Source organism: Hemiscyllium ocellatum, chromosome 25 (assembly GCF_020745735.1).
Source record: "Hemiscyllium ocellatum isolate sHemOce1 chromosome 25, sHemOce1.pat.X.cur, whole genome shotgun sequence".
Lineage (NCBI taxonomy): Eukaryota > Metazoa > Chordata > Chondrichthyes > Orectolobiformes > Hemiscylliidae > Hemiscyllium > Hemiscyllium ocellatum.
Genome location: NC_083425.1, coordinates 6,976,582 through 6,992,941, shown reverse-complemented (window position 1 = coordinate 6,992,941; position 16,360 = coordinate 6,976,582). Strand labels below are relative to the sequence as shown.

The 16,360-nt window shown below is 42.3% G+C and overlaps 1 protein-coding gene across 4 annotated transcripts in view; it reads left to right on the top strand.

Annotated features, from left to right (window-relative positions):
• Nucleotides 1–16,360, top strand: part of cep112 (centrosomal protein 112) — a 572,452-nt gene that overhangs the window by 480,102 nt on the left and 75,990 nt on the right. For all 4 annotated transcript variants that reach the window (XM_060844726.1, XM_060844724.1, XM_060844725.1 and 1 more), the window contains one exon: nt 3,209–3,358. In XM_060844726.1, the coding sequence (XP_060700709.1) occupies nt 3,209–3,358 (150 nt within the window). The remainder of the gene's footprint in view (nt 1–3,208; nt 3,359–16,360) is intronic.

Sequence of the window (16,360 nt, the reverse complement as noted above, 5' to 3'; positions counted from 1 at the left end):
AGATTGAAGAAATTGGGCTTGGAGCAGAGAAGATTAAGAGTTAATTTTATTGAAGTGTTCAAAATTATGAACAATTTTGACAGGGTAAAGTAGGATATTTTGTTTCCATTAGTCAGCATGTCAGTAACTAGAGGTCACAATTTCAAAACTGTCAGTAAGAAAACTAGGAGCAAGATGTGGAGAACCTTCCTCACTCAGAGATTTGTTAGGATTTGGAATGTGCTGCCTAGGAAAGTGGTGAAAGCAGATTATCTTGGAGATTTCAGAAAAGAGCTAGATATAAATTTGAAAATGATGAAATTAGAGGGCTATGGAGATAGGGCTGGAGAATGGGACTAGCTGGATAACTCTTTGGGGAGCTGATGCAGACATGATGTGTCAATGTGTGAAAGGCTTTTTCACATGCCTGAACTATTTGCATTGTATTTTGAAATTCCGTCCCTTTTACTGACTTCCGCAAGAGCTTTTGTAGGTCTATTGTGATTACAGAGAAACCTCAATTATCCGAACGAGATGGGCGGGCACTATTTTGTTCAGATAATCGATTATTCGGTTAATTGATTAGATGCCTTTCCTCTGGGGTTCAGAGTTTTCTGTTAAGTCCACTCCCCCTTCAGGAGACAAGGCAGCAGCACACCGCATGCAACCCCCTATGCCCCCGTCCACCCCTGCCCCTGTCCGGGGTAGCCAGACTGGACACCAACAACAAGACTGTTGCTGCTGCTGCTGCTGCTGCTGCTGCCGCCTTTTATTTTGTGGGGATGGAGCAGAGAGGGGTGCGGAGGGGGTGTGAGGCTCCACATAGCACATACAGACACAGACACACATACAACTTTTTACTGCAACTTTTTGACAGGTTCTACCTTTGCCCTGTACAGAACAATAATGAAGAGATTATCTGGGGAAGGGGTGTTTAGGGTTCATCCCAATGCAGAACTCCAGGGAAAGTGCGGGGGCAGAGAACAAGGGCGGGCAGTCAGTGACTTGGAGGCAGTGCCTGGGCTCCCATCAATGTTCAGGACTGTTCTCGGCAGCTTTCCAGTAAGCTGAGTTCACTTTTAATCACTGTAAACACAAGACGTGATCAGTGTTGGAAACATGTCTTTGATGTAATGTTTCTGTTGGGACCTTGAGGTCTCCTACGGATAATCCAATATTCGGATAATTGATATTTGGATAATCGAGGTTCCTCTGTATAGGGTCATGGAGAATTAGAAACATTAAGTTTGCATAATGCATAATTAGAATGCAGTAAAAATATATGTATAGTTTTAGATGCTCTACAATAAGATAAGGGTATTAAAGTTTTGGGTTTCCAAAGTAGATTCTTTGGGATATTTTCAGGAATTGGAAACTGCTTTGTGAAGTCAGCCATCAGATACTAGTACTATTTCCATGAGGAAAGAGAAGGTTACGAGGAGATTTCATTGAATAATTTTAGATTAAGAAGAGTTTTTAGAGAATGAATGATTGAATATAGATTATAGATGGTAGAATGAATTGAGAAATTCCATTTCCTTTGGTTGGGCAATCAATAACTCAGTTATCAATATATATTTCACAGCTAATCTTCAGACTAAAACCTTTAGTCAAGTTTATGTGCAGGTAGGTCATTTCAGAAAAGTAGAAAATGCTGCAGGTAACTAGCAGTTTTATAAGTAAATAGCCAAGCTGTTTCAAAACATTTAATTTCATCAACTATATTAATCTGTCAGCAGCTTTTGACTGGATATTTGATGAAGTTTATTGTGTTGAAGACTCCATAAAGCCAGCTAGCAGTGCCATTCCGTTAGGATTTGACTTCACCCTTAATGTTGAAGCAAGCTCACTTACTTGTGCTAGTTCTTCTCAAAGGTCAGACAATTAAGATACTAATCATTTCTACAACTTAAATATGCAAGCTATGAGTAGATGTCTTATGTTGGCTCATTTGCCTTTGGCGCATGGTCATGACGAAAGTAGATGAGCCATTAGAAAATTACTATGAACATTTTGTCTACATGCATGTTAGAAATGTTAGTACCCTAATTATCTGGCCATTAAGAAGTATCTGTATAAGTAATTGAGACTGATCTTCATCTCTAATGTTAGACAAAAAAAAAGACCTATTGTCCTTTCGCAGATACTAATTTAATTTAGAACAAAGCTACTGTAGCTTGCCTGGCATGCTTATCAAACAATTGGTCTGCTGTTGTATAGTCAGCTGGTATACAGAAATTGGAGATATCTTCTAGGTTATTTTATGTTTTGCCCACATTCCCAGGTACTAAGTCAAAAGAAATAGCTCATCAGAGTTTTTTTTTTAAATTTCTATGATTCTGTTTATCTGATATTATAGATTAAACAGTAATTGAACCCACTGAGCACATGACAAAGCTCTCCTTCCATTGCAGAAGGATCCTAAATTATAAAGTTAGCATTCTTTGCCCACGTTTTAGTGAGTTCAGTTTAAAATTATTCAGAATTTGGCACAAATTAGTACTAAATTAGTAGTTTTGCTCCGAGAGGGGGACTCTGAAATTGCTAATATGGGAAATTGTGAACTTTCAAACTAAGTAGAGTAGGTTTTACTCCTCATCCATACCAAATTAGGTTTGCTTATTGCTTACATGGGATACACTAACAACACTTTCTGTGATGAGCACAAGGAGAAAAGAATTGTACTAGTGCTATCCAATGCAGTTGGGATTAAGGTCTGTTGTTGGGTCCTTAACAGATAGGAAAATGCCATTGTTAAAGCAGTACAGAGAGAAACTTGGTACAAGTGTGTTAAATATTCATACATTAACATTCCTGACAACTTTTAAGATTTTAGCGATTTGATTTTCATATATGTTCTAATTTTATTATGTGATGAGGCTAACCAATTTCTCCTCAGACCAAAGCCAGTGAAAAATATCATGGTGCTGCATGAATATCTACATTTTTGGCCAACTTAATACGTGTCACACCTGTTGATCTAGAATATTAAGGAACACAGTAGACAAACAAAAATGCAGCAACATGCTTGTTTTTATCTGCTGTGCCTAAGACAAAATTCCATGGCAATTAAAGATCCTGAGAAAGTTTGAATATTCTCTGCATTTGGCAGCTGATAAATACAGTTTCAAATATTTTCACAGCTATTATCACGCTTCAAAGCATTTTCAAACTAAGCAAATAGTCATGTTTAAGCAACTGGGATTTTCAGTTATTGTTTTCTTTTCAGACTGTAGCTGAACTTCAGACTACTATTACATCCTTAAGGGAAGAGAACAGCCGACAGCAGCTGGCTGCAGAGAGACAGCTCCAAGAAGCTGTGGGAAGATGTGCAGATGAGAAGAGGCTGTTGATTAGAGATAATGATAGAAGTATCAAGGTAATCAAAGGGATTTTTAACACATTTGTGTTTCTCTTACATTACAAATGTTGTTGGGAGCACCATCTTATCTGATTGTTGTTGTATTGGATCAGAACAAGTTTCATACATCTAGCCAGGCAGATAGTACTTCAGAGCCAGATAGCTTTCTCATGAGATTCACTGAAATATTATTTACCTCTGCCTTCTTGTGGTTCTCAGTTCAGGACTGATAAAGGCTGCCAATGACTTCTCTTCATTTACTCACGTAGACACCAACAGTGTATCCAAAGGACTGGCTTTGATCTTGCTGTTCATCAGCCGCAGACTACCCAGGCAGGATCAGCTTCTAGCATGACCTGCAAATGTCACTTAACTCTATCTCATTGCCTCCTTCCTGGACCAAAATTTGTTCATGCATTTTGGAACCAACAGCCAAAAGCTGCAGATGCCTGGAACCTGAATCAAAAACATAAAGTACTCAGAATTCTCAACAAATTAGTTAGTAACTGTGGAAATAGAATGCAACAGACGAGTTAACGTTCCAAGTTCTGACCCTCCTTAACAGAGCAGAAAATATTTCCTTTTTGTTTCAAGGTCTTTTTTTTTATTCTCAGGGCTACCTTTTCATTCTCGCAAACACATTTATGGAGTGATGGTGTCACCTTTGGAAATATATGGGGCTTGTGGATTTAACAGAAGCATAATTAGAACAAGTCAACAGCACCTACAATGATTATCAACCCAATTAAACTTAAAATCATGGCACACAAGGAAAGTAGTAATTTCCTGGAACTACAGAATTCAGATTGACACAAGACTAAAGGCTTTAAATTAGCAAATCATTTTTTTTCAAAATAACTGACACTTCAGCACAGAAAAAGCCTTCCCCCAAACACACTTTACGCTGATTGGTGAGGCCACAGTTATGCATTTCCATTGCATATTCACAAAGCTGTAATATTTTAACCAGATAGTTACTACATTGTTTATCACAGAACATCATCTCACATTTAAATTTAATATTTAATAATGTTCATTACAATAGCACCCACTATTTTCTTTCCCAAATCTGCAGCCTTAAGTTGGAGATAACAAATTAATTTGCAAATAATTCACTATCTTAGAGATTGCAAGATTTCCTAGCTTGTAGCTAGTTGGCTGAGTGTTTCTTTTGTGGACAGATTTAAAACTGTTCTTTCTCTCCCATCTATTTGCAGCCTCCTTTTTTCTTTGATTTCCCTCAGCTTCTTTCTCTGACTGACACCTTGCAACCTGCGGCCTCCCCATGCCCTCCATCCCCTTAGAGCCTCCCATATCCCCATATCATCCTTGCGATCTCCTTGCTTCTACCATCCTCCCCACTTCCCAGACAACTTGTGGTCTCATTTCAAACCCTGTCTCCCCATCAGCTTCCTGGTAGTCTTCCTCTTTTCCTCCAACACTCCCTTGAAGGACTGGCAAAAGTCTACTCCTGGCCACTCCTGTTGGCCTTGGCAAAAAAATGGATCTGGTTGTCCAATTCAAAACCTCACACTGCCCCCAACCACCGTCCCCCCCACACGGTCCAGACCTTTTTCATGTGTAACCATGCATGCACACTCTCTCTCTTTCTCTGTCTCCACCACACCCCCACCCCCACCCCCAAAACTCTCACTCTCTCTCTCTCTTTTCTCTGATTTGCTTCTTTACCTGAGTGAGCTGTCTCAGGCAGTTTGGAGATTTCAGGAGTGCATTGTTTTATAAAATACTCAAATTGTCTTCAGAGCTGCTGAGTTTCTGACCAAATCTCTGCATTTATTTCTCAAAGTTTTGTCTGATATGAGAACTTAGATGAATCAAACTTGTCTGCATCTGAAAGTTGGCTAGTTCAAAGAATTTCGACGTTTCAGGCATAAGCCCTTCTTCAGGAAACATTGAATCTCCTGTTCCTTGAATGCTGCCTGACCTGCTGTGCTTTTCCAGCAACACATTTTCAGCTCTGATCTCCAGCATCTGCAGACCTCACTTTCTCCTCCTAGTTCAAGGAATTTGCATGGAAATTACAAAACTGAAACTGACCATTGAGTCCCAGCCAACTTCGGAAATGTGGTGAACTGAGTAAAAATGCAGGTGAACATTAGTCAATGTAAGATATACATTTTGATCTGAAAAATAACTAGGGAGAAGCTGCATACAAACATTAGCCCTATTGTCACCAAAAGAGAAAATGCAGCAAAATCTCAGCAGGTCTGATAACATCTGTAAGGAGAGAAAAGAGCTGACTTTCCGAGTCTAACTGACCTTTTGTCAAAGCTAAAAGAAAAAGGAGAAATAGGGAGGTATTTATACGAGGCTGACAGAAGGTGAATCATGGCTCCAGAAATAAAGGTAACAATAAAGAAATGATAATGACAGTACATAGAGAGATTATAGGGAGACTAGGAGCTGTGAATGACCACGGCGAAAATGGCAGAGAATTATTCTATGTGCCAAAATATGGGGGGGGGATGGGTGAAGCAGAGGCAAAATGGAAAACAGGGGAGAAGGGTAGTAAAGGGTGAAGAAGAGAGGAAAAAGGTGATAAGAGAGTGGGGAGAGAGAGAAAGAGAGACAATCAAGAAATAAGCGATACAGAATAGTGAAAAAAATAAATAAATAAGATAAATAAAATAAATGAAATAGAATTATGGAGCAGAATGAAAACAGAGGAGTTGAGATGGGATGATCATCTGAAGTTGTTGAATTCAATGTTTAGATTAGATTACTTACACTGTGGAAACAGGCCCTTCGGCCCAACAAGTCCACACCGACCCGCCGAAGCGCACCCACCCAGACCCATTCCACTACATTTACCTCTTCACCTAACACTAGGGGCAATTTAGCATGGCCAATTCACCTGAACTGCACATCTTTGGACTGTGGGAGGAAACCGGAGCACCCGGAGGAAACCCCCACAATCACGGGGAGAACGTGCAAACTCCACATAGCCAGTGACCTGAGTCGGGAATTGAACCCGGGTCTCTGGCACTGTGCCACTGTGCCGTCCAGTGCTGTTGAGACCGGCAGGCTGTAACGTGCCTAGTCGGAAGATGAGATGCTATTCCTCCAGTTTGCGTTGAGCTTCACTGGAACATTGCAGCAGGCCAAGGACAGACCTGTGGGCATGGGAGCAGGGTTGTGTGTTGAAGTAGCAAACCACGGGAAGGTCCGGGACCTGACTGCGTACAGACCGAAGGTGCTTAGCAAAGCGATCACCCAGTCGGTGTTTTGTCTCTCCGAAATAGAGGAGACCACATTGGGAGCAACGAATGCAATAGACCAAATTGAAAGAGGTACAAGTGAAACACTGCTTAATCTGAAATGAGTGTTTGGGGCCTTGGATGGTGAGCATGGAAAAGGTAAAGGGGCAGGTGTTGCACCTTCTGCGATTGCATAGGAAGGTGCCGCGTGTGATGGGAGAGGTGTTAAGTGTGATGGGAAGGTGCCGTGTGTGATGGAAGAGGTGTTAGGTGTGATGGAGGAGTGGACTAGGTTGTCCCGGAGGGAACGATCTCTGCAGAATGCTGACAAGAGGAGGGAAGGGAAGATGTGTTTAGTGGTGGTGTCGTGTTGGAGTTGACGAAAATGGAGAATTATTCTTTGCATGTGAAGGCTGGTGGGGTGAAAGGTGAGAACAAGAAGAACCCTATCCTTGTTCTGGGTGGGGAGAGAGGGGGTAAGGGTCGTGGTGCGGGAGATGAACCACATACTGTTGAAAGCCCTGTCAACAACTGTAGGTGGGAAGCCACGGTTAGAGAAGAAGGAGCACATATTAAGAGCACCACTTTGGAAAGTGGCCTCATCGAAACGAATGAGCGGAGGCAAAGGAGCTGAGAGAAAGGGATAGAGTCCTTACAGGACATAGGGTGAGAAGAGCTGTGGTCCAGATAGCTGTGGGAGTCAGTAGGCTTGTAATGGATATTAGTGGATAGACTATTGCTGGAAATGGAGACAGAAAGGTCAAGGAAAGGAAGGCAAGTGTTGGAGATGGAGGGATGGAAACTGGAAGCGAAGTTTACCAGGTCAGCACAAGAGCATGAAGCCATACCGAAAAAGTCATCGATGTGCCGATTAAGTAATTGTGGGAGGGAACCCGGGTAGGCCTGGAACAAGAAATGTTCCACATACCCCATGAAAAGGGAGGCATAGCTAGGACCCAAGAAGGTACCCATTGCTACACCTTTGATATGGAGAAAATGGGATGAGTTGAAGGAGAAGTTGTTGAGAGAGAGAACAAGTTCAGCCAGGCAGAGAAGAGTGGTGGTGGATGGAGATTGATCGGGCCTCTTTTTGAGAAAGAAGCAAAGAACTTTCAAGCCATCTTGGTGTGGGGTGGAGGTGTAAAGAGATTGCACGTCCATGGTGAATAGAAGATGGTTAGGGCCTGCGAATTGAAAGCTGTCAATGTGTCTCAGGACATTAAAGGAATCCCAGATGTAGGGACGGCTTGACTTGAAACGTCAGCTCTTTTCTTTCTTTACAGATGCTGCCAGACCTGCTGAGATTTTCCAGCATTTTCTCTTTTGGTTTCAGATTCCAGCATCCGCAGTAATTTGCTTTTATCCAATAGCCCTATTGTTGTGAGCCTTACCTCTTCCATATCTCTGACTTCCTTTGCTCCAGTCACCAATCTAATCTATTCTTCAAAGCTTGTATGATCTCACCTTCAAACACACTTTGATAGTTCACCCTACAGCAGTAGGACCCTCTGTAAAACAAGATTATTATATCGCCTCTTTATTGCCACACAAATGTTAAGAAACAAAAGGAGAAACAGAGAGTAATGTGGTAACTTCCACTTAAGAAGTCAATTGAGACAAATTTTTTTTTGTTGGATGTGGGCATTCCTGGCTCAATCAGCATATATTGTGGGTCGCTAGTTGCCCTTCAGAAGGTGGTGGTGAGCTGACGTCCTGAATTGCTGCAGTCCATGTGATGTAGGTAGACCCACAATGCCATTAGGGAGGGAAGTCCAGGATTTTTACCCAGTGACAGTGAAGGAATGGTGATATATTTCTAAGTCAGGATGGTGTGTGGCTTGATGGGAATATGCAATGGTGATATTCCCATGTATCTGCTGCCCTTTTCCTTCTATATTGTAGTGGTAATGGTTTTGAAAAAATGCTATTGAAAGGAGTCTCGGTGAATTTTTGCAGTGTGTCTTATAGCTGCTACAGCATGTTAGTGTTGGACTGAGTGGATGTTTGCAGATGTGGAGCCAATCAAGTAGGCTGCTTTGTCCTGGAAGACATCAGGCTTTTTGAGTGTTGCTGGAATTGCACAACCAGGCAAGTGGGGAGTATTCCATCACACCCCTGATTTGTGCCTTGTAGATGATAGATAAGCTGTGGGGGAGTCAGTAGGTGAGTTACCTACTGCAGGATTGCTAACCTCTGACATTCTCTTTAGTCACTGTATTTATATCACTTGTCTAGTTCAGCTTCTGCCAAAGGTAACCTCCCTAGAATATTGACAGTGGGGGATTCAATGATGATAACACCATTGGATGTCAAGGAACAATGGTTAGATTCTCTCCTGTTGGTGATGATCATTACCCACAGCAAATGTTACTTACCACTTTTACCCCTAAGCCTGGATATTGTCCAGATCTTGCTGTATTTAGGATGTGAACTGCTTCAGTATCTGAGGAGTCGTGAATTGTGCTGAAAGTTGTGCAATCTTTGGCAAACATCCCCACTCTGACCACATGATGGAGGAAGGACATTGATGTAGCAGCTAAAGATGGTTGGACCTAGGACACTACCCTGAGAAGCCCCTGCAATGATGTTCTGGAATTGAGATGACTAACATTCAACAACCACACCCATCCTCCTTCGTGATAGGTATGATTTCAACCAGTAGAGAAATATCACCCCCCCCCCCCATCTCATTGACTGCAATTTTGCCAGAGCTCCTTGATGTCACACTTGGTCAAATGGCGGCCTTAATATCAAGGGTAATCACTCTCACCTCACCTCTGGAATTCAGGTCTTTTGTTCCAAGTTTAAATCAGGTTATTGCTGAGCAGGTGCTGTTAGATATCGCTGTTGATGACATCTTTCATCTCTTTACTGATGATCAAGCATAGACTGATGGGGCAATAATTGGCCAGGTTCAATTTGTCCTGCTTTTCACGTACAGGTCATACCTGACAATTTTCCTCCTTGTTGGATAGATGCCAATATTTCAGCTGGACTGAAACAGCTTGGCTAGAAGTGTAGCAAGTCTTGGATCACAGGTCTTCAGTTTTATTGCCGGAATGCTGTTGGGGCCAATAGATTTTACAGTATCCAGAGCCATCAAATGTTTCTTGATGTCACATTGACTGAATCAGATTGGCTGAAGAGTGATATTTTAATGCTGGGGAGCCCTGGAACAGGCTAAGATGAATCATCAACTCAGTGTTTCTGGCTGAAGAATGCTGAGGGGTGGAGGTGTTTATGGAGGCTCTTCATCAAAATCTTCCAACATTGAGACACTCTCTCAGTTTGCACTACATTCAACCTAGAGTACATGCTGAAATGGAGATTGAACCCAAGTTTGTAACTCAAGGCAGGAGTGCAGGAAAGCTGAATAATAGAGATCATTTTCGCCACTAACTAACAGACAACTTCAGAACCATTGCTAGCAAAGTAAATTCAAGTGTCACAATGACCCTTTGTCTGCAACATGGAGCAGAATTTAATTGGAATGACATAAACAGCTCACCCACCTCTCCTCCAAAACGAAAGTCACAATAGATCAATAGGAAACTATCTCTCAGCCATACCACGCTCATTGACACACGGTTATATCCTTTGGTGCTGCCAAAGATTGGCTGAAAGCTCTCAAGAGGCTGGTTATGACACACATCAACATGCGCCTCCCAGACTGCCTCGATCTCCTGCAATTTGCCTACTGGCAAAACAGGTCCACACCGGATGCCATTTCCCTAGCCCTGGAACATCTGGACAACAAGGACGCCTACATCAGACTCCTACTCATTGACTACAGCTCTGCCTTCAACACATAATGCCCCCATTTATTATCAATGGAGTGGAAGTTGAGAGGGTTGATAGCATCAAATTCCTCGGAGTGACAATAACTGACAATCTGTCCTGGACCTCCCACGTAGGTGCAATGGTCAAGAAGACACAACAACACCTCTTCTTCCTCAGGTGGCTTAGGAAATTCAGCATGTCCGTATGGCCCCTCACCACCTTTTACAGATGCACCAAAGAAAGCATACTGGCCGGGTACATAACAGTCTGGTACGGCAACTGCTCTTCCCAGCACTGTAAGAGACTACAGAAGATTGTCTGGGCAGCCCAGACCATCACAGAAGCCAACCTCCCATCCACGGACTTCACTTACATTTCTCGTTGCCATGTAAAGGCTGCCAGCATCACTAAAGATGCTTCCCACCCGAGTAATGTTCTCCTATAGGCAGGATATACAAAACCTTGAACACATGCACCAAGAATGGCTTCTTCCCTGCTATCATTAGACTGATGAATGGACTGTCTAACTTCGAATAATGTTGATCTTGCTTTGTGCACCTCCTGTGCAAGTATAACCTGTATGCCTCACTATGTCTAAGCAGCCTACTATCTGTATGTCCTTGTTTGCTATGATCAGCCTGTACTGCTATCAAAACAAAGCTTTTCACTGTACTTTGGTACACATGACTAAACTAAATCAAATCAAATCAAATTAGCTCCAACAGTTTCAGCAGAACCAAGACACTACAAGCAGCCCCAGCTTGAAGGTTCCAATGGATTCCAGATCCAGGGAAGTTAGGGGCATTCAACTAGGAGTGTTCAAGCATCCTTTGATTTTTTATTTTGGGGGTGGGTGGTGAATCTGTTTTCCAGGTTTGTGTCTGATGCACAAAGAGTATCCTGTAAAGATAGAAGTTCCTTTTTAAAGCTTTCCTTTAAAAAGAAAACAGTCTGTCCACTTCCACCTGCCTGCCTGTCTGTCCACAACAACTTTATCATGGTGTGGCCAGGGTAATATTGAGCTCATCATTTATTGAGCTTTTAACAATTCAGTTGATCCGTAAGTATTTACTCAAATGTGTGTGAGTTCCTCCCCTATATTATAGGAATCATCTAAGAGGTGGGTGAGAAGCTTGTAACTTGGATTCCCACCGTATTTTATGTGCTCCCCAAAATGGCCATGTAAAGCAATCCCCATTCTGGAATTGACTCCTTTTCTATGCTCAGTCATTATGAAGATTGTTAAATAAGCACAAATTTTTCCCTGCTCGGTAACTGGCTCTGAAAACTGGCTCGAGTAAAAAATGAGGTCTGCAGATGCTGGAGATCACAGCTGAAAATGTGTTGCTGGTCAAAGCACAGCAGGCCAGGCAGCATCTCAGGAATAGGGAATTCGACGTTTCGAGCATAAGCCCTTCATCAGGAATGAGAGAGAGTAGCCAAGCAGGCTAAGATAAAAGGTAGGGAGGAGGGACTTGGGGGAGGGGCGGTGGAGGTGGGATAGGTGGAAGGAAGTCAAGGTGAGGGTGATAGGCCGGAGTGGGGTGGGGGCGGAGAGGTCAGGAAGGAGATTGCAGGTTAGGAGGGCGGTGCTGAGTTGAGGGAACCGACTGAGACAAGGTGGAGGGAGGGGAAATGAGGAAACTGGAGAAATCTGAATTCATACCTTTTGGTTGGAGGGTTCCCAGGCGGAAGATGAGGCGCTCCTCCTCCAGCCGTCGTGTTGTTATGTCTCACTGTGTATCATGTAAGTTGACTGTTTGAGGGAGTGCTTCTGAAATCATTTACCAATTTGACAACATCTTAATACTTGAAAATTAAAGTGATTAAAGATGCCAGGAAATACAAAACAGTAATAAAGCAACAGTAACATTCAGTACAAAATTAAAATTAACATGTTATGAAACAACATATGATAAATACTTATAAATAAGAAAATTAGAGTTTTTAAAGTATTTTATGAAAATATTATTTTATGGACTAATGTAGGGGTTTCAACCAAACTCTTCATGTTCTCTGGTGGCAAAAGATTTAGTAAAGACCCTCTCCTGTAAGCCCCATACAAATTTTGCTGCTCTTCCTAATCCAAGGAACAGGAGTTAGGCAATTCAGCCAATCAAGCCTGCTCTTCCAGTTCATATGCATTTTACTCGTACTATCTCCATAATTCTTTCCACAACTGGTAATCCGAAATCTGTCAATATCTACTTTAAGCATAATCAAAGACTGAGATTCCACAGTTCTCTGAAGTAGAGAATTCCAAAGACTGATATCCTGAATAAATATTTTTCCATATCTCAACCCTCAATAGCATCCCCTTATTTTTAAATTGTGCACCCTGGTTCTAGACTCCCCAGTCAGGGGAAGTATCTTACCTGCATCTACACTGACTATCTCTTTAACTATTTTGTAAGTTTCAATAAGATAATTTCTCATTCTTTGAAACTCTAGAGAATACCATCCTCCAGCACACAAATACCCCTCTTCCAAAATCCCCTCCTCCCAGCACATGCATGCATCATCACCTCTTCCCAATTCCCCTCCTTCTATTTATTCATGCAGTCAGCGTGCCCTCTTCCCGAAACCTCTGCCCCCACTCACCATCACTTGCAAGTTCTCTTCCGAACGTCCCTCACTCTTCCCAATGCGCTCTCTGCAATTCTTTCACAATCACTGTCTCTTTCTCACCTCCAAACTCTACTATCACTTAGTCAGCAGCCCCCTCCAAGTCAGCAACCCTCCTCCCAAATACCCTTTCTCCATTCACTCACTCAGCAACCCCTCTCTCTTTCTCCTTTTTTGTGTTGTTGCTAGTTCCTGTGAAGTAGAATCATTATCCTTATCCTCCTAGGGTAAGGGCCCAATTTAACTGGCAGACAGGAGCAAAAATGCAGTGCAGCTTGAACTGCCACTCCCCTTCCTAGTTCAGTCATATGACCTACCCTTTTTTGGTGATAGGAATCCACTGAATCCAGGATGTTCCACCAGAATCTCATCTCCACAGTCACCATTGCTATCTCAGTAGAGGGGGAGCTTGCCATCCCAAAAATGAACTCAGTAAACCCCACTGTGAGTCTGTTGTGGACAAAGCCGGACCCTTCAAAACAATTTAAGTAACCTAGGCCCTACATGTTTTAGTTTTTTTTAGTCAGATGTAAGGCAGATATTCCTAGAGTGATACAGCTAGTCAAACCACAAACAAAACAGAATTTATTTACAGACTACTGAGTGAAACACTAACAAAAGTGAACAGAATATGCCTTAACATTTCTGAAAACCCAGCATCACAACTTAATGATGCTATTTTGTAAGTTCCTGTAATGTCCCCTTAAACAGATCCCTTGGCAAAAAAGGTAAATTCAAATCCAGATGTTAGAAAGAGAAAGGATCAGCCAGGGATCATTTGCTGAAGCATGGAATCTCTCTTCACTGTAGTTGCTTCTATGTCCCTAGCAGTTTCAAACAGCCATAAAACCTAAACCAAACTAGAAAAATCCCTGCACTGGGAGAACGGGCCAGCCCCTTATCATTGCACAACTGTTTTAAAAAAAAACCTAAAAGCCTTTTCCCTGATTGCTGTCTTAGGCAGTATCTGTTAGGACCCTAATGTCAGACAAATCAGAACCTCTGCCTTTTACAACCCACCTTGAAAGAAACCAAGGACAGTATAACCTTTTTAAAGGAGCAGCATTGTCACAAGTCACAACCAACAATTTGGGATTTCTAGTTTAGAAGTAATTGCACAATTTAAGTTGCCAGCTATTTAAGTCTTTATCAATCAGTGATTTCCAGACTTACTGTTTGGGAAAGCCCAAATACTAATTTCTAATAAAACTGTCACCAAACCCTAAGAAAACATGCTGTTATTCTGGTATCAATGTAGTATTTCTATAGTCACAAATAAATTAGTTCACATATTAACATAGAAAGAAATCTAGAATTTGAGCTCCTGAGACATTGTTCTTAAATCATTCAGTTTGTGTGTCCATTGATGAAGAATGATCTATTGACCTCATCAACTCCCCAAGGATGTCATGGATCCTGAGGCCATAGTTTTAAAACCTTGAAGCTGACTTTTATTTAATGCTGTAACTGAGTTCTAAGTGATTAAACTTGGTGGAAAACTCACCTGGAAGCTCGAACTATTAGTACACAGTGCACCAAGGCAAGCTGTTTTGCATAGCTTTTTTGCAGCACCAGAGAAAGATTCTGACAGATAAACGTGAGAGAGAAATATGCAATAAACTGGTATATCACAATAGGGAGGGAAAACTTCAGATATTTATGCAAAACAAATTTTACATTCAGCACAAGTAAATAGGATTGAGAATTGTCAGATACAAATGAAACCAAACCCTAGATGTAGCTGTAGGTGAGGAGATCAGCTACTGACTAGCCAACACTAGACTCCATAATGACTGAGGGAGATACTGGCAAGCAGGAATGACCACTGTATTTCATTTAACCATCACATTTTAGCATTGCATTTAGCCTTCAGAGAAGTGTGTGTAACCATCTAACCTCAGGTGACCCTGAATGTATTAGGCATATGATGCATGAATACTCAAACCCTGAGCCAACTTGTGTACAACAAACATTTGATTAATTCCTTTACACATATAGATTAATGGGCAGTTGAATTTCAATTCAACCAGAAAAATTTCTAGATACTTTCTGACCTTTAGCAAGTGAACAGTTTTCTTCTGAATCCAAAACAGAAATTTCTGAAGAAACTCAGCAGGTCTGGCAATATCTGTGTAGGGAAAACAGAGTTAGCATTTTGAGTCCAATGACCCTTCTTTCGAACTGATTGTGGCAAGGAAACAGTTGGTACGCATGCTGAAGATGGGGTGGGGGTCTGGGAGGGAGGAGGAGTTAACGATCGGTGGAGAAGGAGCTCAGTGAGAAAGAACACAAGTTGTGTAGACAAAGATAATGGGTCAGCTGTGGAGAATGAATAACTGCTAATTGGGACCATTAGTGGCTGACAGAATTGGTTATAGTAGAGCCCATACGATGACAAGACCTGGGTTGTGGTAGGGACATGGGAGAAGGTGCCCAGGCTGTAAAATTATTGAACTCAACATTGAGTCCTGCAGGCGATAGGGTTCACAAGCAGAAAATGATATGCTATTTTCTAGCTTGCATCATGGTTCACTGGAATACCGCAACAGGCCTGAGACTGAAATGTTGGTTAGGGAACAAGATGGTGATTAGATTAGATTAGATTTTACAGTGTGGAAACAGGCCCTTCGGCCCAACAAGTCCACACCGACCCGCCGAAGCGAAACCCACCCATACCCCTACATTACCCCTTACCTAACACTACGGGCAATTTAGCATGGCCAATTCACCTGACCCGCACATCTTTGGACTGTGGGAGGAAACCGGAGCACCCGGAGGAAACCCACGCAGACACGGGGAGAACGTGCAAACTCCACACAGTCAGTCGCCTGAGTCGGGAATTGAACCCGGGTCTTCAGGCGCTGTGAGGCAGCAGTGCTAACCACTGTGCCACCGTGCCGAGCTTAGGCAACCAAAGCTCAGGATTATTTTTGTGGACAGAACATAACTGTTCTGCAAAGCAATAACCAAGTCTGTTTTGTGTTTCAAATGTGGAGAAGACCACATTGTGAGCAGCAAATACAGTAAACTAGATTGAGTAAAGTGCGCTGTGCTTCACCTGGAATGTGTGTCTGAGGTCTTGGGTAGTGAAGAATGAGGATGTAAACAGGCAAGTATTGCATCTTCTGTGATTGTATGGGAAGGTGCCGTTGTGGTGTGAGAGACGTAGGAAGTAGAGAAAGAGTAAAGCAAGGTGGGGAAAGTTCCTGTGGTAGGGTAGTAAAGGAGAGGAGAGGAATTTGTGTCTGGTGCTGGTATCCCATTGGGTGGTGGAAATGGCAACAAATGCTCCTTTATGCTGATGGGGTAATAAGTGAAGACTAGGGAGAAACAATTGCTGTTGTGGAAGGGAAGAGAAGGGGTGGGGGCCGAAGTGCGGGTAATGGATTGGACATGT